The 22,412-nt window shown below is 58.7% G+C and overlaps 3 protein-coding genes across 4 annotated transcripts; 1 reads left to right on the forward strand and 2 right to left on the reverse strand.

The window, feature by feature from the left end:
- Positions 1-2,868: 2,868 nt before the first annotated feature.
- LOC308532152 (tubulin gamma-2 chain) lies at positions 2,869-8,996 on the forward strand. 2 transcript variants are annotated; one of them, XM_081109440.1, is made up of 11 exons: positions 2,869-3,185; positions 3,490-3,602; positions 3,787-3,954; positions 4,250-4,318; positions 4,659-4,738; positions 5,390-5,516; positions 6,140-6,226; positions 6,329-6,478; positions 6,901-7,053; positions 7,136-7,297; positions 7,421-8,996. In XM_081109440.1, the coding sequence occupies exons 1-11, from the start codon at positions 3,137-3,139 to the stop codon at positions 7,616-7,618; spliced, it is 1,356 nt and encodes a 451-aa protein (XP_080965566.1). In that variant the 5' UTR covers positions 2,869-3,136; the 3' UTR covers positions 7,619-8,996. The 2 variants fall into 2 exon arrangements, with proteins under 2 accessions (XP_080965566.1, XP_080965567.1); XM_081109441.1 differs by lacking the exon at positions 6,329-6,478 and having other exon boundaries at positions 2,901-3,185.
- Positions 8,984-17,209, reverse strand: PLEKHH3 (pleckstrin homology, MyTH4 and FERM domain containing H3; the record flags this gene model as incomplete). Its single annotated transcript, XM_081109456.1, has 13 exons — positions 8,984-9,337; positions 10,052-10,243; positions 10,544-11,002; positions 11,193-11,328; positions 11,636-11,763; positions 11,985-12,192; positions 12,777-13,083; positions 13,914-14,034; positions 14,146-14,303; positions 14,390-14,581; positions 14,670-14,749; positions 15,106-15,161; positions 17,048-17,209. 13 exons carry the CDS (start codon positions 17,207-17,209, stop codon positions 9,164-9,166), a joined length of 2,373 nt encoding a protein of 790 aa, XP_080965582.1. The 3' UTR covers positions 8,984-9,163.
- A 2,483-nt stretch (positions 17,210-19,692) lies between these two features.
- CCR10 (C-C motif chemokine receptor 10) lies at positions 19,693-22,272 on the reverse strand. Its single transcript, XM_081109452.1, has one exon. It carries the CDS (start codon positions 20,262-20,264, stop codon positions 19,839-19,841), a length of 426 nt encoding a protein of 141 aa, XP_080965578.1. The 5' UTR covers positions 20,265-22,272; the 3' UTR covers positions 19,693-19,838.
- Between the last annotated feature and the right edge of the window lie 140 nt (positions 22,273-22,412).

Raw genomic sequence — 22,412 nt, forward strand, 5'->3', positions numbered from 1 at the left:
GTCATTCTCAGCAGAAATGGGAAACGGTCTGCGGATGACCAGGAGCATTTCGGTCCAGCTCTCCTAACGTCCATCAGCATCTGTCTCCTACCCACGTCTGCAGAATAGGAGCCCCCCCCCCCCCAGCCCCCCGTCAGCGTTGGCTTCGTAAGGGAAACTTACCCTGCAACTTCTCCAACTCAGATAAATTCACACGTTCTAACCTGTTTGCTTATAAACTGGGATTTGAAGGATGTTGTCCCACTTCTGGGAAACGAGAGGGAGGAGCGAGGCACTGCTATGCAGCCTAAGAAAAGGCTAAAATTAGACTCTCGTGTTTCACCAGTGCCCCTACGCTGCTGACGGCTATTCTTCTCCAGGGAGCAAACAGCCGCTCCAGACCCCCCGGGAGGGCGGCCTGGCCAGGTTACTCTCCTCTCCGGACCGTGCCCTTCACCGGGCAGACCAGAGAGGGGCCTGGCACAGCCTCAGGGCCGCCCGCCCCGCCGGCGCGGCTGGGGGCGGGGAGCCCGCGGGTGAGGACGGAGCGCCGGCCACCCGCACACTGGAAGGCAGCGCTCAGACCCGCCCCGAAGGGCGCAGCGGCCGGCCTCCCCCGGGCCGCCGGGCGGGAGCGGGAGGAAGCGCCGGGGAGGCCCGCGGGCGGGGCGGGAAGGGCGGGGCGCGGGGCGAGCCCGAGCCGTCGGAAGAAGCCCGGAGGGTTCCTGGCGGCTGGCGCTGGAAGGCGGCCGAGTTCTCATAAAAAGAGAGAGAGCAAAAACCAAACCAAACAACAAAAAAAAACAACCTCGTCTGCGCCTGACTCTGGCGGCGGCGCTTTCGCCAGCGCTTCGGCTGCGGTTCCGGGCGCAAGCCAGCCGGACGGGGACGGGCAGCCCGCGGAGCCGGGGCGGCCCATCGCGGGGCGAGGCGGGCGTGCTCTGAGGATGAGGGCGAGGACGCTTCAACAACTGGTTCCGAGACACCGGGCCTTCTATGGAAAAGATAAAGTAGATCCTTACCTGACAGCAAAGTTCAGATAAGTTCCAGATGAACTGAAGACCTACTGCGAGCTAGGGAGACCCCGAGGGGACCTCCGCGAGAAGGCTCAGCAGACAGCTCTGCGACGCCGGGAGCGGGGAAGGTTTCTTCAACAAGGTGTACAACACTGACAACAGAAGGAAAGGATGGGTCACTCCACACAAATAGAAAATGGGCAGCCCCGGCTCCCTACCTAGCTCCGCTGGTGAGAGCATTATCCCCACACACCACCCCCAGTCAGGGCACATGCAAGAATCAACCAATGAATGTTTAAATAAGTGGAAGAACCAATGTCTGTCTGTCTGTCTGTCTCTCTCTCCCTCTTTCCCTTTGTTCCTTCCCCCCTTTCTGTGTCTCCCCCCAAAATTCAATAAATAAGAAAAAAAGAAAAATAAATGGGCAAAGGATATGAACAGGCAATTCCAAAAGGTTAGTAATGAGAGAACAATCAACTTCAATTGTGCTCATAAGTGGAAATTAGTCCCGCCGGCGGCGTGGCATCGACCTGTGAACCTGGAGGTCACAGTTCCATTCTGGTCAGGGCACATGCCAGGGGTGTGCAGGAGGCAGCCGATCAATGATTCTTTCTCATCGTTGATGTTTCTATTTCTCTCTCCCTCTCCCTTCCTCTCTGAAATCAATAAAAATATATTTTAAAATAATAATAAAATATAATAGAAACCACATGAGATACCATTTTACACTTATTAAGATAGCTATTATTACTAAAAAAAAAAAAAAAAAAAATCCCTGGCCAGTGTGGCTCCCCAGAACCAAAAGGTTGTGGGTTCAATTCCCGACCAAGGGCACATACCGGGTTGCAGGTTCCAGCCCCAGTGGGGGCGTGTGTGGGAGGCAACCAATTGGGGTATCTCTCTCACAATGATGTTTCTCTCTCCTTCTCTCCTCTTCCCTCCTTTCCTTCCACTATCTCTGAAAAATCAATGGAAAAAATATCCTCAGGTGAGAATTAAAACAACCAAACAAAACACAAAGAACAGAAAGTAGCAAGGATGTGGAGAAACTGGAACCCTTGTGCATTGCTGGTGGGAATGTAAAATGGTGCAGCACTGTGGAAAATGGTATGGCAACTGCTCAAAAAATTAAACATGAAATTACCATATAATTCAGTAATTTTACTTCTGGGTATAGACCCAGAAGAACTGAAAGCAGAGACTCAGGTATTTGTACACCCATATTCATAGCAACAGATGAATGGATAAACATAAAATGTGGTATATACATACAATGGAATATTATACAGCCTTAAAAAGGAATGAAATTTTGACATGCTACAACATGAAGTAACCCTAGAGACATTATGGTAGGTGAAGTAAGCCAGACACAAAAGGACAAAAACTGTATGATCCCACTTATATGCGATACCTAGAGTAGTCAAAAATCATAGAGGCAGAAAGTAGAATGGTGATTTGGGTTGGGTTGTTTGATGAGTACAGTGTTTCAGTTTGAAAAGATGACAAAATTCTGGACTTGAACGGTAGTGATAGTTACAGAATAATGTGTATGTACTTTATGCCATAAACTATACATTTAAATTATTAAAATGGTAAATTTCAAGTTAGGTATATTTAATTTAAAAACAAAAATTAAAGAACATTGCCTTGAATCCAGCCCCTCCAGCTAGCAGAGCCGCTGACCTATCTAGACAGCGCAGCTGACCCCCCCCCCCACCCCCCCCCACCCCCGCACCTGGGCCTCGGCTCCCCGCGCAAACCTTCGCCCGCCTTCCCCCTACCCACCCCACCCCCACCTCCGTCCCCCTGCCCTGCACCAGAGACGCACGCAGCCCTGCAGCCCTGGCTAGGCTCACCGCGCAGGCGCAGAGCTGAGGTTGGGTGGGCAGGAGGAGGCGTGGCCTCACTATGCGCCTGTGCCGGATTCCAGCTGCAAGTGTTGTGGGGTTAATGATGCCCAGGTTGGGCATCCCGGCCCGCCGGCCACGTGGAGACCTGCACTGCACACGCGCAAACCGAGCACCCGCGTCAAAAGACGGAGAGAGCGCGCGCTGCCCACGTCCTGCGTGTCCGGCTGCCAGGCTTCCGTCTGTGCCGCGACTCCCTCCGGGCCGGGCTGGCGCGCCCGCGTCTGAAGAGCGATGCCCCGGGAGATCATCACCCTGCAGCTGGGCCAGTGCGGCAACCAGAGTGAGCGAGCGCGCGCCGGGCCCCTCCAGTCTCGGGTCTGCCTCTCTGGGTCCCACTCAAATGCTTGGCATCCTTTTGTTGTCCTTTCTCTCCCATGACCCCACCCCCCACCCCCCACCCGCCCTACTGCGCATGATGAACCAGCCCCAGCCCCAGCCCCAGCGCTACGCTTCCAGCCCTGGGCTGTGAAGGCTCCCAGACCAGGGGTTTTGGATCCAGCCTGAGTGTGACAGCCCGTGCGCCCAACCCTGGGCTTGTGAGGCCTATGACGCTAGCAGACCCAGCATCTCTCCCCATTCCCCAGTTGGGTTCGAGTTCTGGAAACAACTGTGCGCAGAGCATGGGATCAGCCCTGAGGGCATCGTGGAGGAATTCGCCACCGAGGGCACTGACCGCAAGGACGTCTTTTTCTATCAGGTGCTCCAGCGAGCTGGCCAGGGGGCTTGAAGGGGCGGGTAACCGCCTGGTCTTGGGCAATCCCGCTGGGTAGAGGGGCCAGGGTGGCTGGCTTGAGGGAGGGCAGGCAGGAGCCACAGTTGGGAGGACAGAGGACTGGGCAGGCCTTTGCTGAGTGGGCCCCCTCTTGGACTCCCTTTGACAGGCAGACGATGAGCACTACATCCCCAGGGCTGTGCTGCTGGACCTGGAGCCCCGGGTGATCCACTCCATCCTCAACTCCCCCTACGCCAAGCTCTACAACCCAGAGAACATCTACCTGTCAGAGCACGGAGGAGGAGCTGGCAACAACTGGGCCAGTGGATTCTCCCAGGTATTCAGTTGGCCATCCCAGAAACCCTTGATGTTCCCTCCCTTAGGCAAGGCAGGCTCAAGCAGCCTGGGGATATAATTAGACTAAATTAACAATAAAAAGGAGACAAAGGGATACCCTGACAAGAGGGATAGCCTGGGAGAGGTTTATGCAAACTGCAAATTATTTGCAAAGTAGCTTTTCTGAGTTGAGGGCCACAGCTGAGGCTGTGCTTGAGGGTGGCAGCCGTGTCCCTGAGTAGCATTCTGCTCTCCAGAATCCTTCTCCTGATCCTCCCTCCCATGTCTCTATGCAGGGTGAGAAAATCCATGAAGATATTTTTGACATCATAGATCGAGAAGCAGATGGAAGTGACAGCCTAGAGGTGAGGTTTTGCCCCACTGAAGAAAAAAACAAAAAGGCTGAAAAGTGCTGGGGAAATGTCAGGCGGTAGCCTGAACAGGCGGTGTGATGGGGGCAATTAGAGTCAAAACTCATTTACTGAGCATCTGATGTGAGATATTGAGGTAAATAAAGTCCTTGTCCTCAAGGAGATGCTAATCTGGATGCACCAGCTTCTCAGGTAGGAGTCATCTTTCCCAGGGAGCCTCAGCCTGAATGGACACGGAGGAAGGCTTGAGACATGAGTGTGTTGGGCCTGGGAGTGAGACAAGCCTGAAGTCTCTTCCCACATCCCTGGAGGCTGCCTTTCTATTCTTATGCAGGGCTTTGTGCTGTGCCACTCCATCGCTGGGGGCACGGGTTCTGGCCTGGGCTCCTACCTCCTGGAGCGACTGAATGACAGGTAAAGCCTGTGTTTGGGAAGAGGGCATTAGCTCTGGTTCCCTGGTAATGTCTTTCTTTTTTTTTTTTTAATCACTTTTTTCCTTTTGCACTGGAAGACCTGCAACTAGCCTTTGAGTCCTAGGTAGGAACAGAGCCTGGCCACCTAGGGAACATCTCGGAAACAGTAACTCCTGGGAGGGGAGTTTACCTAGGGAGAGGGGGGCAACTATAGAGTGTGATGCTTTGGGCTTATCCTTTTTTTTTTCTTTCCTTAATCCTCACTCGAGGATATGCTTATTGATTTTATTTTTTATATGTTTTTATTGATTTCAGAGAGAGGAAGAGATGGAAACATCAATGATGAGAATCATTGATTGGCTGCCTCCTGTAGGCTCCCTACTGGGGATAGAGCCCAAAACCGGGGCATGTGCCCTGACAGGGAATCAAACTGTGACCTTCTGGTTCATGAGTTGATGCTCAATCACTGAGCCACACTGGCTGGGAGAGGCTTATCCTTTTTGGCTCCTGTGCTCTGAAGACTCAGTTCTGCCCTCACCCTTTTGTATAAGAATTTGGAGACACTTGGAAAGGAATGGCCCGTCATCCCCAGAAAAGACAGAGATAGGCAGTGATGGTGCTACCTTCCCCTTCCCTTCTTCCTCACTCTCAGGTACCCCAAGAAGCTGGTGCAGACATACTCAGTGTTTCCCAACCAGGACGAGATGAGTGACGTGGTGGTCCAGCCCTACAACTCGCTGCTCACACTCAAGAGGCTGACCCAGAACGCAGACTGTGTGGTGAGCATAAGAGGAGGAAAGGGGGCTTGGGTTCTCCTCCCAAACCGGGAGGCCCATACACCTGCCCTTGCTGAGCCCCAGCAGAGAGAACAGATGACCAGCAAATCCATACCTTGGAGCCCAAATTATGAAATAAGGACCTGATCCCAAGTTGCTCACAATCCTTCCACGTGTCCCCCTTATTTAATGCCTACTCATGCTTAAATTTTCAGCACAAAGGTCACTTTGTTAGCATAAACCTTCCTGACCACTCAGTCAAGGTCAAATGCCTTTGTGCATATTTCAGGCAGTAACTATATTTTTCTGTTGTTTTATATTTAATGTCAGTCTGTAGTCCCCTCCACTAGACTGTAGACTGGGTGAAGGGGAAGACCATGCCTGCTTAATCCCTTGGTATCTCCAGAGCCAGGCTCAGTGCATGGAACATGGGGGTAAACAAACATTTGTTGACTGCACTGGATGGTAGAAAGGTGTCTCAGGATGCCCCAGACACAGTACATTCCTTTTAAAATAACACACTTACTTCCTCGTTTTGGACTTTAGAGAGGGGATAAGCTAATAACTTATTTCTCTGCCCCCTTTCTCCTCAAAAAGGTGCCGTGACCCTCTTCTGTCCTCCCCAGGTGGTACTGGACAACACTGCCCTGAACCGGATCGCCACAGACCGCCTGCACATCCAGAACCCGTCTTTCTCCCAGATCAACCAGCTGGTGAGCCATCACTCCTGGACTCTTGGACTGGAACACTTGTCTGGGGAAGGGAGCACCCCCCCAACCAGGCCAAGACCCATGACATGGCATCCCTATCCCCAGGTGTCCACCATCATGTCAGCCAGCACCACCACCCTGCGCTACCCTGGCTACATGAACAACGACCTCATCGGCCTCATCGCCTCACTCATTCCCACGCCCCGGCTCCATTTCCTCATGACTGGTTACACCCCCCTCACCACAGACCAGTCGGTAAGAACAGCCCTCAGTGTCTCAGGCCCCACTGGCCCCGGGCCCAGAAACCTCTAACCCAGCCTCTCTCTCCTCCCTGCTGCCCCAGGAGGCTCTGTGCTCAGGGACTGGCACAGACTGTAAGACTTCCTTGCTGACTTGCTCTCCTCTCTGCCTTGCCTTTGGCTCCCTGCAGGGTCTGGGCTGTATGGGATCTGCTTATGCTCCTGCACAGGGCCATGAGCTTGCTGAGCTGAGGAGGCTAAGATTCCTGATCCCACAGCAGAGGCTCAGTATAGGCCTGAATCTAAAGACACTCCCCAAGGAGGCCATACTGCCCCCAGTCTGGTGGGGGACATGTGTTGCCTACTCTTCTCTGTCCGTGCATCTGTGGACTGTGCCCTGAGTGCTGGCCTGGTCCCTGTGGCCCACTGTCCCCTCAGGTGGCCAGTGTGAGGAAGACCACGGTCCTGGATGTGATGAGGCGGCTGCTGCAGCCCAAGAACGTGATGGTGTCCACCGGCCGGGACCGGCAGACCAACCACTGCTACATCGCCATCCTCAACATCATCCAGGGGGAGGTGGATCCCACTCAGGTAGGTGAGGCCCCTTCGTTCCACCCTGGACCCTGCAGGGGTAGAGGAGAGGTGACCACCACCACCCCTGTGCCCACCCCAGGTCCACAAGAGCCTGCAGAGGATCCGGGAACGGAAGCTGGCCAACTTCATCCCCTGGGGCCCAGCCAGCATCCAAGTGGCCCTGTCCAGGAAGTCTCCCTACCTGCCCTCTGCCCACCGGGTCAGTGGGCTCATGATGGCCAACCACACCAGCATCTCCTCGGTGAGACTAGTCTCCTGGTCTTTGGCTGCTCTGTTCCACTAGCCCCTTCATCATTCCCCCCCCCATCTAATCCAACCTCCTTATCCTGCACTGGCTCCCATCATGGAGATTTCTCTCTTTCAGCTGTTTGAAAGTTCCTGCCAGCAGTACGACAAGCTGCGGAAGCGGGAGGCCTTCCTGGAGCAGTTCCGAAAGGAGGACATCTTCAAGGAGAACTTTGATGAGCTGGACAGATCCAGGGAGGTTGTGCAGGAGCTCATCGATGAGTACCATGCAGCCACGCGGCCAGACTACATCTCCTGGGGCACCCAGGAGCAGTGACTTCCTCACCACTCCCCTGGATAGTAAGCACCTTCCCATCATGCTGGTCCCTCTGACCCACATTCCCTTCACCAGCAACCCTTTTAGGTTCCTCTCCAGCCCAGAAGCTAGCCCTACTGCCTCTCCCATGCCCTAACCTTAGATATGCTTGTTTACATCTAACAAAATAATAAAGCTTGGTTGTGAATATAATCAGGTTTTGGTCTGTGACCATATAGGGATGAGGAAGGCCCCTCCATGTTTCCTCCCAGTGCCCAGGTAAGTGGGGTAGGGTGACCTTTACCTGCTCTACCTTCTTACCCCTTAGTCCAGGTCTTAGCAGGTCTGTTTCCCTTAACATCCTTTGCCTAGAACTAGGCTGTTTCACTGGAGTTAGTCCTACTCTCAAGACTATAGAGGACTCATTACTGAGGTCTGCTATCTCCTCCATGCCTAAGCTCCTACCCCAGGGTGGATGAATGTTGCTCCAGCCTCCTTTACTCAGGAATGAGGCTGTAAGGATTACTGAAGGAGGGCCAGTGTTCTGAGCAGGACAGGAAATCTGGGACTCTAGTTTCCCAGTGCCCTAGAGCAGTGGGCGGCAAACTCATTAGTCAACAGAGCCAAATATCAACAGTATAATGATTGAAATTTCTTTTTGAGAGCCAAATTTTTTAAACTTAAACTATATAGGTAGGTACATTGTTATTAACTTAATTAGGGTACTCCTAAGGCTTAGGAAGAGCCACTCTCAAGGGGCCAAAGAGTCGCATGTGGCTCTTGAGCTGCAGTTTGCCGACCACGGCCCTAGGGTATCAGATCCTCAGGAAATCAACCCCATTCACTCTGATCTGATAAAGCAGCAACAGACCTCAGGAGTAGGGCTGAGCCCATCCTGACACGCTCTTTATCTGTGCCAGAGAAGTTTCTGGGTCTATCCTGCCCCAAGTTTCTCTCCATTCCAGGCCCAAAGCAATAGGCACACCACAGATGGATCTAACTAGGCCTTTCAAGCTAGACAGCAGGTTAGGAAACTGGGTAGTGCTAGTCCTGATGACTCACTGCCCTCTGGCCTCAGGGACACCAGGAGGCCACCTTTGTGCACTCATTGGAGAAAAGAAGAGTAATTGCCAGCTTCCACAACTGCCCTCTTGTCTACCTCACCCATCACCCAGTGGCAGCATACTGGCCAGGAAGAGGTTAAATCCAGACAGTAAAGGAGGGTGGAGCCCTGTGGTATCCAGACTTCCCTCAGTGCTGGTAAAAGCCCAGAGTGTGGGCGTCCCCAGGGGTGGAGCTCTGAGCTATGGGGCTCCAACTTGTCCCACTGACAAACTCCCACAGGAAAGGTTTGTGTAAATAAGGATTTTTTTTTTTTTTTTTTTTGCTTCTCTTCTACAAATAAATTAAGAAACAAACTAGAAAATTGTCTGCACCCATTGCTGCCCTTGGGTGTGGGGTATGCCCTGTCCCTGCAGGGCTAAAAGGGTCCATCGTTCCCTCAAATCTCAGAGCAGTCCAGATCCAGGCTGGAGATGGAAGGGAGGTCGTGACCTCTTGGCAGGCTCATTTCGGCAGCTGCCCCAAACAGCCAGAGTGTCCCTGGGGCTCGTCCAGGCCGGGGTGCTGGCTGGGAGAGGAGCTGTCTGGCAGGTCTTGGCATGAAGAAGGACTGCTGCAGGGCCTCTCAGGGGAGGGGTTAGCCAAGTAGGCATTCACCAGCTGCATGATCTCTTCCACCTAAGAAAGGGCAGAGGGCAGAATACAGCAGTGGCGACTGGTTCTCCTGTCTCACCCTCCACCCGCCTCCTTACCAAGGCCTTACATGAGCTGCCCCTACCAGCTTTCCTTCCTCATCACCACTCTCTCACTCACAATGTGCCAGTCACACTTCCTTCTTTGGGCTCCTCTAACAAGCTAAGTTAATTCTCAGCTCAGGGCCTTTGAACTTGCTATTCCCTCTAACTGGAATGCTGTTCCCGTAGAACAGCGGTTCTCAACCTGTGGGTCTCGACCCCTCTGGGGGTCAAACGACCCTTTTACAGGGGTCGCCTAAGACCATCGGAAAACACATATATAATTACATATTGGTTTTGTGATTAATCACTATGCTTTAATTATGTCCAATTTGTAACAATGAAAATACATCCTGCATATCAGATACTTACATTACGATTCATAACAGCAGCAAAATTACAGTTATGAAGTAGCAACGAAAATAATTTTATGGTTGGGGGTCACCACAACATGAGGAACTGTATTAAAGGGTCGCGGCATTAGGAAGGTTGAGAACCACTGCCATAGAACTTCCTATGCCTAGTTTAGATGCCACCTTCTCTGAGTATACTTTCCTGACCATCCTACATAATGCCATGGCCCCCTCCGGTCACACACCCTTTCCCTTGTAGTATTTGTCACTCTATTAAATAGTCCACACCCCTCTTTCCCACTCACCTGGGGACTCTGCAGGAGGAGCTGGCTCTCTCCCACCCTCAATGCCAGGGTATGGGGGCCCGTTAGCTGGCAGGCGGCCACATGACCATAGCTGACACTGTGGATAGGCTCTGTCTCCCCGGGTCGAGAGAGGGACATGGCCTTGGCTCCCAGGCCCAGGCATAGCTTCTGTGGAGCACCCCCACCAGGCTCCTGGGGACAGACAGGCAGAGTCAGGGTGCAAAGAGAGGCCCCTGCGGCATTAGTTTTGGAGGGAAGAGATGGCTGAGAGCAGGAAGTTTCCCGGTCCCCCTATGAACCATAGTGAATGTGTGGAGGAGGGGCTAAAGCTCCAAAGATGTGGGGGCCCAAGGGCCAGTGACTCCTGGGGTCTGAGATGGACAGCTGTGCTGGGTGTTGGGGGTGAAGTGGCCCACAGTGGGGGCCTCTGGCTCTGGGGCAAAGGTGTGGGGCTTGGGCCACCAGAGTCCCCTTCTCCCGTCTCCCCCTCACCGTGCTCAGCTCCAGAACTTCATACCGAGCAGCGCCGAACCCTGGACACTGCGCCGCCAGAGCCAGGTAGGCAGCCATGGCCTCAGCTCGGCCCATGCCCCGGAGCCGCTTCCAGCCGCCCAGCACGGCAGCCGCCATGCCGGCGCCACCTCCTCCCTCTCGGACCACGCTTCCCGCCGGGCGGCCGGCCCCAATGCGCCGGGCCCGCTCCGCTCGCCTCTTGGCCAGGCCCGAGCTCCAGATGGCCCCGGCCAGCAGGGCGGCGGAGGGGGGAGGCCTGGGGATCGGGCGGGGAGGGTCTTCCCGCGGCGGGGTCGGGGGCGGCAGCAAGCGGTCCAGGCGCGGCAGGGGCGCCCTCGGGGAGAAGTCCCGGTGCAGGCTCTGCAGGCGCAGCGCCGCCAGGGCGCGCAGCGTGTCGTCGGGCGGGGGAGGCCGGCCGCGCAGCAGCAGGGCGTGAGCCTACGGGGAGGCACTGGCGTCAGGGAAGCAGCGGCGGCTGGACCATCGTGCCCACACCTCGGGGCGAGGAATCTGAGGTCTGGGTTCGAGTAAAGCCTCCCACAGGGTTGCCACACGCCGACATGCAATGGCCCAACAAGGGAGTTCAGGCTCGGGGGCCTTTGGGGGGCGTCAATGCTAAAACCCTCACCTGCTCAAAGAGGAAAGGCAGCTCGTGACCGTCCGGGGACAGCCCCTCGGGGCGCAGAGGTCCGTGCAGACGGAGACACAGTCTCCAACCCGCGTCCGGCGAGTCTTCCAGCGCCGCGGCTTCCTCAGCCGCCAAACTGCGATGGAGAACCGGGCGCTGAGCGAGGCAGCGGCAGCTCCCATCCCCCCAAGGGTCGGGGCGGGACGGGCCGAGCTTGGGGAGGGGCTTTGGGAGCCGGGCCAGAGCCGAGAGGACCTCGGAGTTGAGCTTTGAACCTCCACTGCAAACCGCTGGCGGACAGGGGTCCGTCTTAGAACCAGCGAGCTTTACTATGCAGGACAAGGGGCAAGCGCTCATAAACGTCTGCTTAAGGACTGACCTCAGTTTAGAGGAAGATGGGCTAACGGAGAGGTGGGCTGGGGCTGGACATTTACTTCTCAAACCTGGTGAGCACGTCGGCCATGAGAGTCCCCCCAGCCAGGGCTCGCTCCTGGGCCCCTCGCTGCTCGTACAGCGCGAAAGCGTTGCGGCTTCGGGCCAAGCCCAGCCGCCCCACCAGCTCCCGAGCAACCTGGAGGGGAGAGTCAGACCGCTCAGGGGTCTCGTCAGGACTGCTGGAGGGGCTGATCCAACTGGAGGCGTCTTTCAGGTCTCAGTCCTGCCACACACACCCCTTATCCAAATGATGACTCTCAGACTCGGGGCAAACCTGGGGCCGGCGCCCCAGGAGAGCTACGCATAGGAAGCTGGGGGGAAGGGCTGAAGTTGCAGGGGGTCTCTCTCTGGTCTTACCTCCGCCGCCGTGGTGTGGGAGTCTATGGCCACCGGGCAGGCACCAGCCCCCGGGCAGTGCACGGTGCACAGCAGCTCTTGCCGTCGGCTCAGCGCGGAAATCTCTGCCAGCGAGGGCACCAGCTCTCGGCCGCGTGTCCGGCCCAGCGCTTTGCGGATGAAGCGCGCATATTCCGCCAGCTCCGAGTCCGGGAGCGCCTGCTCCGTCCTGGGTTGGTGAGAACCCTCAGATCAGGGCTCCGAGGGCTTTCCTACTCCCCTCCCTCTCTCATTCTTATTTTACAGTTTATTTCATCACGTTGATTCCCTCCCCTCGAACTCTTAAGTTCCATGAAGGCAGCGACAGGCTCCTCTGTATCTACCCCTGGCGCTGGGTATGGAGCTGAACGGCTTTCTAAGGCTCCCGGCGGCTCTCTCCGAACTGCCCCTCCCACTTCCCAAAGTCTCCCTGGTCCCTCTTCCGGTTGAAATACAGCCGCTTTCCGCTTTCCAACCTAAAAGCCCCGGCGCTGGACTGCATCGGCCCCAAGAAAAAGCACCCTTTTGACTATTCCTCCGCCCAAAGGGGGCGCCTTTTTGCAATTCCTCCGCCTGCAAGTGAGAGGTGACCCTGTAATTCCCAGAAAGCCATTGTACATATCAGCAGTCTGGAGCTCGGGCCTGACCTTGGGCAAATCCCTTCCCTCCTTCGGGTTTAAGTTCTTCATCTGCCAAACCCTTCGAAAGGCCTGTCATCCTCCCCCAGCTCTATAGCTCTCTGCCTCGGCCTTGCCCCCGCCCCAGCCCTCTCACCTCTCCAGATGTCCCAGGAGGTGCCCGCGTACGGCTCCGCCAGGCCGGAAGGTACAACTCATGCACGTGAGGAGCTGCCAGTACCGCAGGGCCGCGGGGTCTTGGGTAGCAGGGAGCCCAGGGGGGCCCGCGGGGCCCGAGGTCTGCTTAGCCAACTGCAGAAAGAGTTCGTCGCGAAGCGCGGGCAGGTCCCGGCAGGTCTGGAGTACACCCTGCATCAGGGGCCCGGGGCGCCGCGCCCCCTCCAGGGCCTGCAGCGCCAGGAACAGCCGGACCGCCTCCTCACGCAAGGGTGCGTAGCCAGGACCTGCAGGAGGGCGGGTGCGGAGGGACGGTTTGGAGAGGGGACACAGAGCTGAGCCCTGGGAGGAAAGCATGAACCAGGGGAGGTCGGAGGGAGTGTAAGGGGACAGAGGGTGGCAAGGAAGGGAGAGTACGAACGACAGGAAGAGTGAAGGGAAAGCAATGGTCCCCACAGAGCCAAACTCTCAACCCCTGCCTCCCAGGAATCTTCCCTTCTGCTAAAGCTGCACTTGCAGTTATAAAGGTAGAGGGATAGACGAAAGGACATAGGTTCTGTAATTGGGCACAGAGAGCCATCACCATGGGCCAGAAAACAGGCTGGACTGGAAGTCAGAAGACCAGGGTTCTGCTCCCCACTCCCTTGACCCCTCTAGCTTTAGGGCCGGGGCCAGTCACTGATCCCATTTGGGGAGAAACAGCTGGATGAGGTGAGCACATTCTCCCAAAGTGGTGGCTTTCCCACCACTTGTCAAGGTAGTATGGCATGGTCTCAAGGGCATAATAAAAGAATAGAAAACGGTAAAAACTCGTGAAAGAACACCAGTAGTCAGAAAAAAAGGTCAGGGGACTCTTTCCCCCTCCCCACGTGGGAGTCTGGGCTTGTTTCTCAATCAGTTTCCACCTTTGCTATTAAAAAAAGGTCAAAGGGGGCCTTTTTTTGTGTGTGATGGCTTCCCACCCTGCCACCCTGCATATCAGTCTGCTCAGCTTCTGGTTTCAGCTTCCTCCTTGAAAAGGGGGGGGGGGGCTGGGTAGGTCCCCTGAGTACTCCTAGGTCTCAGGTGAGGCATTCAGATCCCCCATCCAAGGGATTGGGCCACTGGCACCACTCACCTGGGGCGCTGGCTCCATAGGGCAGGGGCAGAAGTGGGGCATACAGGGCCCCACTGGTGTGCCTCAGAATAGGGTTCCGGCGGTAAATGAGGGCCACGGCCTCTGGATCCCCGCAACTCTCCTAGAGGCCAAGGAAAGAGTCACGGTGATGGAGAAGGGGGCTCCCCATGAATCCGGAAAGCTGCTGGGCCCACCACCCTCCTCTTTCTCAACGGAGTCCCCCCTCTCCTACCTGAATGTCCCTGAGCAGCAACTGGGTGGGGGTCTCCAGCGGCGCCTTGGAGGCGATCACTTCTCGCAGCGCCACCCCCCAGCGCTCAGCTTCGGCCTGACGCGGGGAGCAGAGCCGGACACTATGCTTCCGGCCAGACACGGTCACTAACCACAGACCTGCGGGAGAGAGAGGCCGTGGAGGGCCATCAGGGCCAGCTGGGGCCATTACCCGGGGAGGTGGGGGAATTCTCACACAGGCTCACCCGTCTCCTTGGGCCTGCGCTCCGGGCCGGTCACCGAGCACAGGCTGGTGAGCACGAGGCTCCCCAAGCGCCGCGCCCCCTTCCCGCTGCTGCTGAACTGGTCCAGGGAGTCCCGGGTGAGCACGAACCAGGCCCGGCGCGGGGGCAACCAGGGCCGAGGCCCTCGTCCGCGGGGCTCGCGGTACAACCAACCTGGGGGGAGGGGACCAGCGGGCGAAGACATTATCCCCAGGAGTCTGGGGACTGAGGGGCACCCAGAACGCCTGAGGTGGGTCCTCACCTTTCACCACAACATCCGCGTCGTCCTCCAGCGGCCCCTTCTCCGGGATGAGGCTCCGCGTCTCCTCCCAGCTCTGCAGCCTGGGCCAGAGGGGAGGAAGGGTTGGGCGGGGCTGCCCGTCCTGTACCGCGCCTCCAGGGGGCTCCTCAATAGGGGTTCCCCAGACAGCAAGGGGTGCCTGCTCCCGGGCTGGGCACCCCTCCCCCAGGCTGTGGGAACTGCTGGGCCGGTCTGACTTCTCACCAAAAATAGCCCGGACCCCCCCTTCCTCCCGGCGCCCCCAGCCGGACCGCCCCCTCGGGACCCCAGCCAAACCACAGCGTCCGGCGTAAGGACTCTCCCTTATTGCACAATCGCGAGAGGGAAGGCGGCGGCGATGGGGGTCCTGGGGACGGGCTGGGGTCTCCCGACCGCGGGATGCGGAGGAGGTGCTCACCTGTCTGAGATCGGCCCGCTCCTCACCGGCTGAGTCAGCGTCACGTCCAAGGGGCCCTGGGAAAAGAGGCTCAGGGTCAGAGCCCTCCTCTCGGGATGCGCAAGGCTCGGCCCCAGGACAGTGCTGCTCAGGGGATTGAAGAAGCAAGGAGCGGTCCTGACTGGGATGGCGCTTCTGAAATCGCGGGGCTCGCACAGCTGGAGCTAAAAAGCCTTGTCGGGGTTACACTTCAAAGATGCACGCAGGGGTTTGGTGGCGTAGAAAGAGCCCTGGACCGGGAGTCAGGAGACCTGGTTCTGATAACAAGTCTAGCACTAACTGCCCAGGGATGTAAGAGAGGAACCTTCAAGTCCCCTTCCGTCTTTGGGCCTTAGCTCCCGACCTTTGAAAAGGGAGAGGTGGATGAAATCTCTTCTTGCTCTGGCAGGTTCCAAGTCACCCCCTCCCCCTCATTTTCCCTTGTGGGCTGGGGGGGGGGCAGGCAGGAAGTGGGCACAGAGGTGAGTGAAGGGAAGAGGGTCCCTAGGACTTTCTCCAAGAGCTTTTATGCCCTCCCACAGACACCACTGAGACTCAATGTCATCAGAGACCCTGTCCCTTCGCTGGGCTCAGGAAGGGCTGGCCAGGCTAAGGAATGGTACACACTCTCAGGGGGAGATGCCATAGGAGGTTTTGCGCCTCCCCCACCCCCCATGCCTTCGAACTTCAACTGTAGACTGGGGTCTGAGAGAGGCCACAAACCCATCCAGGAGCCAGGTCAGGCAGGAGCTGTTCCATCGTCCCATTGCGAGAAGACTGCTAAAGCCAAGAGGGGAAGGTGGGGGAGGGGGGGCCAGGGACACCTGTCCCCAAGCTCCGGGGAGGGGGGTGGAGGTGGAGCGTGAGGGAAGCAATGGCCTGACTCACAGAGCCGACCCTGCCCGGCCTAGAAGCTTGGGGACGCCTGGGTCCTGTGTGTTCCTAAGGCAGAGAGATCCACCCGTTTTCTGGAGGGTCTGAAAGGGGCTCCTGGCCACCCCACCACAGAGGGCAGGTGCTGACCACTTAGACCAATTCCCCTAATCGCAGTCCTGTTTCCCTCCCTCCCCCCCCCCTCTATATTTATCCGACCTCCGCCTCCGCCAGGTGCTGGCGCCGGCCCTGGCGGCGGAGCAGCCCGCCCCACCCGGGCACGGAGCCACCGGGCCTGCTGGGGACCCCTGAGCGGGGGATGGGAGCCTGACCCAGGCCATTGCACTGGGAAGTCTGGTTGCCAGTCTGCGGGGGAATCAGAGAGGGGACGTCAGGGGAAGGAGGTCTCCCACACCAGTGGTGCCTCAGTTTCCCCACGAGGAGATGCGACGGAATCTGGGAGACGGCTGTTGCTCACCATCCCCTCGGGATTCCCAAGGAGGCTCACCAGGGTGGGCCGAGGGTTCTGTCCTGAGGTTAATGACGAAGGGTCCTCGAAGAGTTCTGGCCCCCCCAGTTCCCTCTGGGGGTCCCCGCCACGGACCCTAATCTGAGGAGGCGGTCACCCCTTGCCCAGGTCCTCGAGGTGGGAGCTCCCGCATCGAGGCCCAGCGCTTACGACCTCGGAGCGCAGAGGACCCAGGCGTCCGAGCCGCCCAGCCGGCCTCTCCACATTCCTCGGCGCTGGCGGAGGCGGAAGGAGATGGGATGGGACGCGGGCCCGGCGGGGAAGGGAGAGGCAGGGCCAGGTCGGGCCACGCGTGACGCCTCCCTGCCTCAGGGCCCCAGCAGGTGGACAGCACCCAGCGCGAGGCCCACAGGCACATCCAAGTCGGCAGGCTCCCGGGGACTCCTGACCCCTAGGCAAAATCCTCTCCCACGCCCGCCTGCCCGGAGCGCGGTGTTTGGCTGGAGTCTGGAGCAGGACCCGGCGTGACGGCCGGCGGTAGGGAGAGGGATTGAGACCAGGCTTCAAACCCCCAGGACTTACCCTCCCGCCGCCCGCTGGACTTGGGGTCCGTAGTTCAAAGGTCTCCTCGTCCTCGTCCTCGTCTCCGTCCCCGCTAAGCTCGCCGTCCCCGTAGTCCCGGTGCAGAAGAGTAAAGCCTCGACGGCAGCAGAGAAGCCACCACAATCCCCCGGGGAGAGGCATCCGGGCGAGCAGCCGGGGGATGGGAGAGCCGGCAGCCGGCGGCCGAGCTGCAGGGGGTCGTAAAACTGGCGGTGCTCCGACCCGAACGGGAGGAAAGATGAGGCGGGTGGAGGGGAAGGGAGAAGGGAACCGGGAGGAGGCAGTGTCTGGCGCTGGGGTACAAGGGGCTGTTAGCTAGAGCCTGCGGGGGGCTCAGTGTCTGGGCCCCCGAAGGGGGAGGGGGAAAAGCGTCCAGAACCCAGAGGGAAAGATGGAGCAATGTCCGGAGCTGGGAAGTAGTGTCCGTTGTAGTGTCCAGCCCTGTGGGGGGCAGTGTCCGGTGCAGAGTCCAAGGTGGGCAGCTGTCCAAGCTCCAGAGAGGGTCGTGTCCGGTAGAGCGTCCGGTGGCCGGGGCCCGGGCCGCGCGCGCTGCGCTCCCTGCAGCCCGGGGACTGGCGCGCTAGGGGCGCGAGCACAGCGCCGGGACCCGCCTCCCAAGTCCCCTCCCCTTCGCCCCCCCTTCTCCCCCCTCTTTCTCTCCTCCCTTCTTTACAGGGCAGGGTCCAATTTTCGTCACAGCCTCCTCTGCCCAATCCCTGCGCCTGGCGCGGGGCACGGCCACCAATCAAGCTACGGAAACGGCGGCGGGTTGCATCACGTGCCTCTGGCTTGTTGACAGTGGGGCGGGGCCTGGGACTCGGCGGGGAGGGGGCAGTGCGATGTGAGTCCAGCCGCGTCTCTGAGGTCGGACCGAGGGCTGGTGACGTCACGGAAGCCCGCCTGCACGCTCTCGTTTTAACTCTTGGCTCACCAGCCTACACATTAGAACCCTCCCGAGAGCAGCTTTGGAGAACGACGGGCCTAGGGCACAGAGGGAGGTCCGACTGCTGGCCTCTGACCCCTGCCTGGTCTCAGGGTCCCTGAGAAAGGGAAGAGCCTTAGCTACCTGCCCCGGGCACCGCACTGGCGGTGGCCCTCCGCCCCGAATGAGGGCCAGCTCCTCCACATGAGTCACCTCCTTTTTGAAGTGCAGGCCGAGGCCGGAAATAAAATCCGCTTTAGAGTGCAAAGCTCAGCGAATCCGGTGGGGACAGTGACTTGGGGTTATAGGGAATGCTGTTGTACTCGGACGGCGTGGAGGCCTCTCAGCGTGCATTCTGCTGATTGTGTAGGAAGGGGTTAACCGAGGCGCTAAGGCGGGCGGGGCGGGGCCGCGGAGCGGGAGGGGGGCCAGGGCCCCTGCGGGCGCGCGCGTGCGTTGCTGACTCAGCGGCGATTCCCGCGGTCTCCGGTGGAGGGTTCCAGGTTGCCCCCCTGGGGCTGGGGTGTGGGGCCTTTGGAGGGTCTGCGCCATCTCCGCGCCTTCCGAGGTTCACGGCCCCTGGAGGCCGAGGTTCCATCTCAGCCGCCGGAGGCTCCTGGAAGGAAGGCTTAGTCCGCGCGGGGCGGGGCGGGGCGGGGCGGGGGCGTCCGGCCAGCGCCGACCTGGAGACCACCCTGCCCCGCCACGCCACGCCACGCCACGCCACGCCCTTCCTGCCCCCGGCCCCCAGGCTGCTGGCTGAAGTGGTCCCGGCAGCTTTGCTGACCGGATATTGAAGTGCGGAGAGTTGTCGCTCCTGAACACCATCCTGCCTGTCGTGATTGTGTAAGACAAAGACCAAGGGAATCAATGCGACGGTCCCTGCAGGTCACCCGGGCCTTGCCCTGGCCGGAGAGGAGCGTGGTCTGCACTGAGGTACCCGAGGGATGGAGACAGCACGACCATAGGTCCTCTTCCCGGTCTGGAGCCCAGGCTCTTGCAGCAGCTGGAAGTTCTCTGCGAAGTCTAACCTCTCTCCCCGGCAGCCTCGGTGCCTTAGACGAGAACCACAGTCATCTCCCCCCGCCCCCCACGCCCAGGATAATGACTCTGGGAATTTGCAAATAGGGATTTTCTCCTTGGTTTTTCTCCAAGGTGAAAAACTTCGACTCAACTTTTTGCTTCCCCCCGACCCCCCGCTTTGCACCACAGAATTTTATAGAAGAAACTATAAATGGTCATCTCATCCAAAAGCCCACCCCAAACGGGAATCTCAGCCCCGTCCCTATCCGCACGCCAACACACAGGCACACACAGCCCCCGGCCGACTCAGCCGGAACATCCCAGGGGCCGGGAACTCGGTACTGGCTGAGGCGGCCATTATTGGATAGCACTCGGGTTGTTCGAAAGCTCTTCTCCACGGCATTTCCAGAGGAACCCCGCCCTCCTCGCCTGGCAGCGTTCCCACCCCACCTCTGTTGGCAGCGCGCGGGTGAAGGTGGAGGAGGTGTCACGCTGGAGCTCCAGCAGGCTCAGCAGCCCCCACCCCCACCCAGGCTCTCAGCGCCTTCCACTCAGCGCCCCGCGCCTGGAGGGGGAGAGGGCGGGCGCGCGGTGCGGGACCCGCGGCTCTGCTCTGCTACAAATCACTTTCAAGTCAGTGACTCAAAAATAGTAACATTCGTTGGGCTGCATCTCATGTCCATGTTATCCGTTTAATGTGGCAGAGTCCGGAAGCAATTCCTTTCGGTCCCTACCTCTTTTTCAGAGTCCCCACCCCGACTCCCCTTTCCCAGGAACCTCCCAGATGCGTTTCCTCAGCTCGCCCCCTCCTCTGGACTCGCAGCCCTAGTGGTCCCAATAGGAAGCACTGTGGGTCTCGGTGGGAGCCGAGCAGGAAGGAAGGCGGGGCCGCCGGGGGCAGCGGCCGCGGGGGCGAGGCGTGGAGCTGCAGCTCCCACCCCGGAGCAGCCTCCGCAGGTCCTGGCGGAAGCGCAGGCCCAGAAAGGCGTAGAGCACGGGGTTGAGGCCGCAGCGCGCGAGAGCCAAGCCCCCGGTCACCAGCAGGGCCAGGTCCTTGCGCTTACTCGCCGGGCAACTCCGCTCGCGGGCGGCCAGGAGGTCGGCCGTGTCCAGCAGCAGGGCCAGGCTGTAAGGAAGCTGCAGCACCACGAAGGCCGCCACCAGGGCCACCACCACGCGCAGCGCGCGCCGGCGCTCCGGCCCCCTGGCGGCCAGCAGCGTGCGGCCCAGCAGCGCGTAGCAGGCTGCCATGACGCCCAGCGGCAGCGCGAAGCCCAGGGCCACCTGCGCCACCGCGCTCGCCCCCTTCACGGTCTGCGCGAGGCCCTCGGGGAAGATGAGACGGCAGCGCCGCTGCCCTTCCCGCTGCCCGTCTTGGCTGAACAGAAGAGCAGGCAGTGCCAGGAGCAGCGACAGCAGCCACACGATGACTGAGACCAAATGTGCTCTGCCCGGCCCCGAGGGCCTCGGTCCAGCCGGGAGGGCCCGCGTAATGGCCAAGTAGCGGTCGGCGCTAATGCAGGCCAGGAAGAGGAAGCCTGCATGGAAGGAGGCCGAGTAGAGGCCCGAGATGGCACGGCAGGTGGCACTTCCCAGACTCCAGCCCTGCAGAGCTCCCGCAGCGGCAAAGGGCAGGGTCAGGGCCAGCAGAAGGTCTGCCAGGGCCAGCTGCAGCAGGTGGGCGCAGGTGGGTGAGCGGGCGGCGTTTCGGGCTGCCAGGTGGGTGGCCAGGACCAGGCCGTTGCCTGCCAGACCCAGGGCAGCCACCGTCAGGGAGATACTGGATTGGAAGGCGCGACTGAAGGCCTGGACATCCGCCTTGTAGCAAAGCTCTGGCAGAGGCTCAGCTGAATAGGCCTCCTCGTCATCTCCAGAATATGAGCCCCAGGAGACCTGGGGAGGTCAAAATGAGAAAAGAGACCCCATGAGTCCTTATCTTCCCATTCACACAAAACAGGCTTTGGCTTCCCTTGCACCCCCCTTGCCTCTGCATCCAGCTTTCTGGGTGACCTTGAGCAAGCCACTTGCTCTTTCTGGATCTCAGTTGCCTAATATGTAGTAGGGTTGTTTGAGATAGGAAGATAATGGGCGTGAAGCATCTGTGCTCTTCATAGGCCAAGGGTTTGTATTATTAATAAACCTGGGAGCTTCAGTTCCGCTTGCAGCGCCCTCTCCTGGAAGTATTCGCACACGCAGGCTTTGCCTCAGACCCCGTGGCCAGACTCTAGACTCCGTCTCCTTTCCCTTTTCCCCTCCCCAAAGCCCACCCCTACCGCCAGTGCAACTGACAAACTCATGACAAGCGGGTCTCAAGAATTGGGGCTCAGGTCTGCCGTTACACCTTGGACCTCTACGTTCGGCTCACTCTTCCCTTCAGCCTGAGTCCTGTCCCCCAACACCAGCCTCCCATCACCAGCCCCATTTATCTGGAGGCCCCTGATCCCACATGGCTCCAGGAATCCTGTGTAGGTCAGAGCCTGGGGGAGGCCTGTCGCCAGGTGTGGAACCCCATGCCTTCACCTTACCCTCCCTCTCTGTAATCCTTCCTCCCCCCTTCCCCCACTCCCACCTGCTCTGTGGGCTCGGTCCCCATCTCTGGCTACGCGGGTTTCTGAGGTAAAGCCACCGGGGAGAGAAGTTAAACTAGTGGGACAGGAAGGAAGGGGCGGGGAGAGCGGCCACGAGGGTGGTGGGTATTGGGGTCTGTGAGCCCTCTCTACCCAACTTACCCATTCCACTCCCTAAAAAACAATTTCCCTACCAGTAGAAAGAGAATGGGTTTTAGAATATCTCATTTGCTAGCTACCTGTGTGATGGGGTGTGTGTGTGTGTGTGTGTGTGTGTGTGTGTTTTTAACCTCTCTGAGCCTCAGGGTTTTTATCTGCAAAATGGAGTAAAATAAAAATGCTGAATTCACAGGATAATGAGGATGCCTAGTAAGGGTGCTTGCAACATCCTTTGCCTTCGGAAAATGTTAAAATCTTTTACATACTCTTCTCCCCATATCCAGCCCCCCGCCCCCCTTGGATTTTTCACGACCTGCCTTCCCCCTCCCCTGCGACCACAGCCACTGCCAGCCTCAGGTTATTCAGGGTATTTCCCGATGTCTGGAGGCTCTCTACCCCCGCCCTTCACAGCGAGGCTGAGGCGCGCGCTTGCGCGGAGTCCGGGAAAGCAGCGCTCGTTAGGAGAGACAGGCTGGGGAAGGGGGGAGGTGAGAGGAGAGAGGGTGGAAAGGAGAGCGCAGCTTAGAACCTGGAACGACTGAGAGAGGGGGGGGCGAGGGGAGAAGGGCTGGGGAGGGGTAAGGGAAGAGGGGTGGGTGGGTAAGGAGGAGAGACAGTGACCCGCTGAGAACCCCAGGAGAGCTCGGAGCCGGAGCCGGAGCCGGAGCTGGAG

Source organism: Myotis nattereri (genome assembly GCF_964212035.1).
Source record: "Myotis nattereri genome assembly, chromosome: 16".
Classification (NCBI taxonomy): domain Eukaryota; kingdom Metazoa; phylum Chordata; class Mammalia; order Chiroptera; family Vespertilionidae; genus Myotis; species Myotis nattereri.

Coding starts and splice junctions, on each gene's coding strand:
- CCR10 (XM_081109452.1), bottom strand. CDS start 20,264: ATGGCAGCCTGCTACGCGCTGCTGGGCCGCACGCTGCTGGCCGCCAGG.
- LOC308532152 (XM_081109440.1), top strand. CDS start 3,137: ATGCCCCGGGAGATCATCACCCTGCAGCTGGGCCAGTGCGGCAACCAG. Junction 4,319..4,658: donor ATGGAAGTGACAGCCTAGAG/GTGAGGTTTTGC, acceptor ATTCTTATGCAG/GGCTTTGTGCTGTGCCACTC. Junction 6,227..6,328: donor TCTCCCAGATCAACCAGCTG/GTGAGCCATCAC, acceptor CCCTATCCCCAG/GTGTCCACCATCATGTCAGC.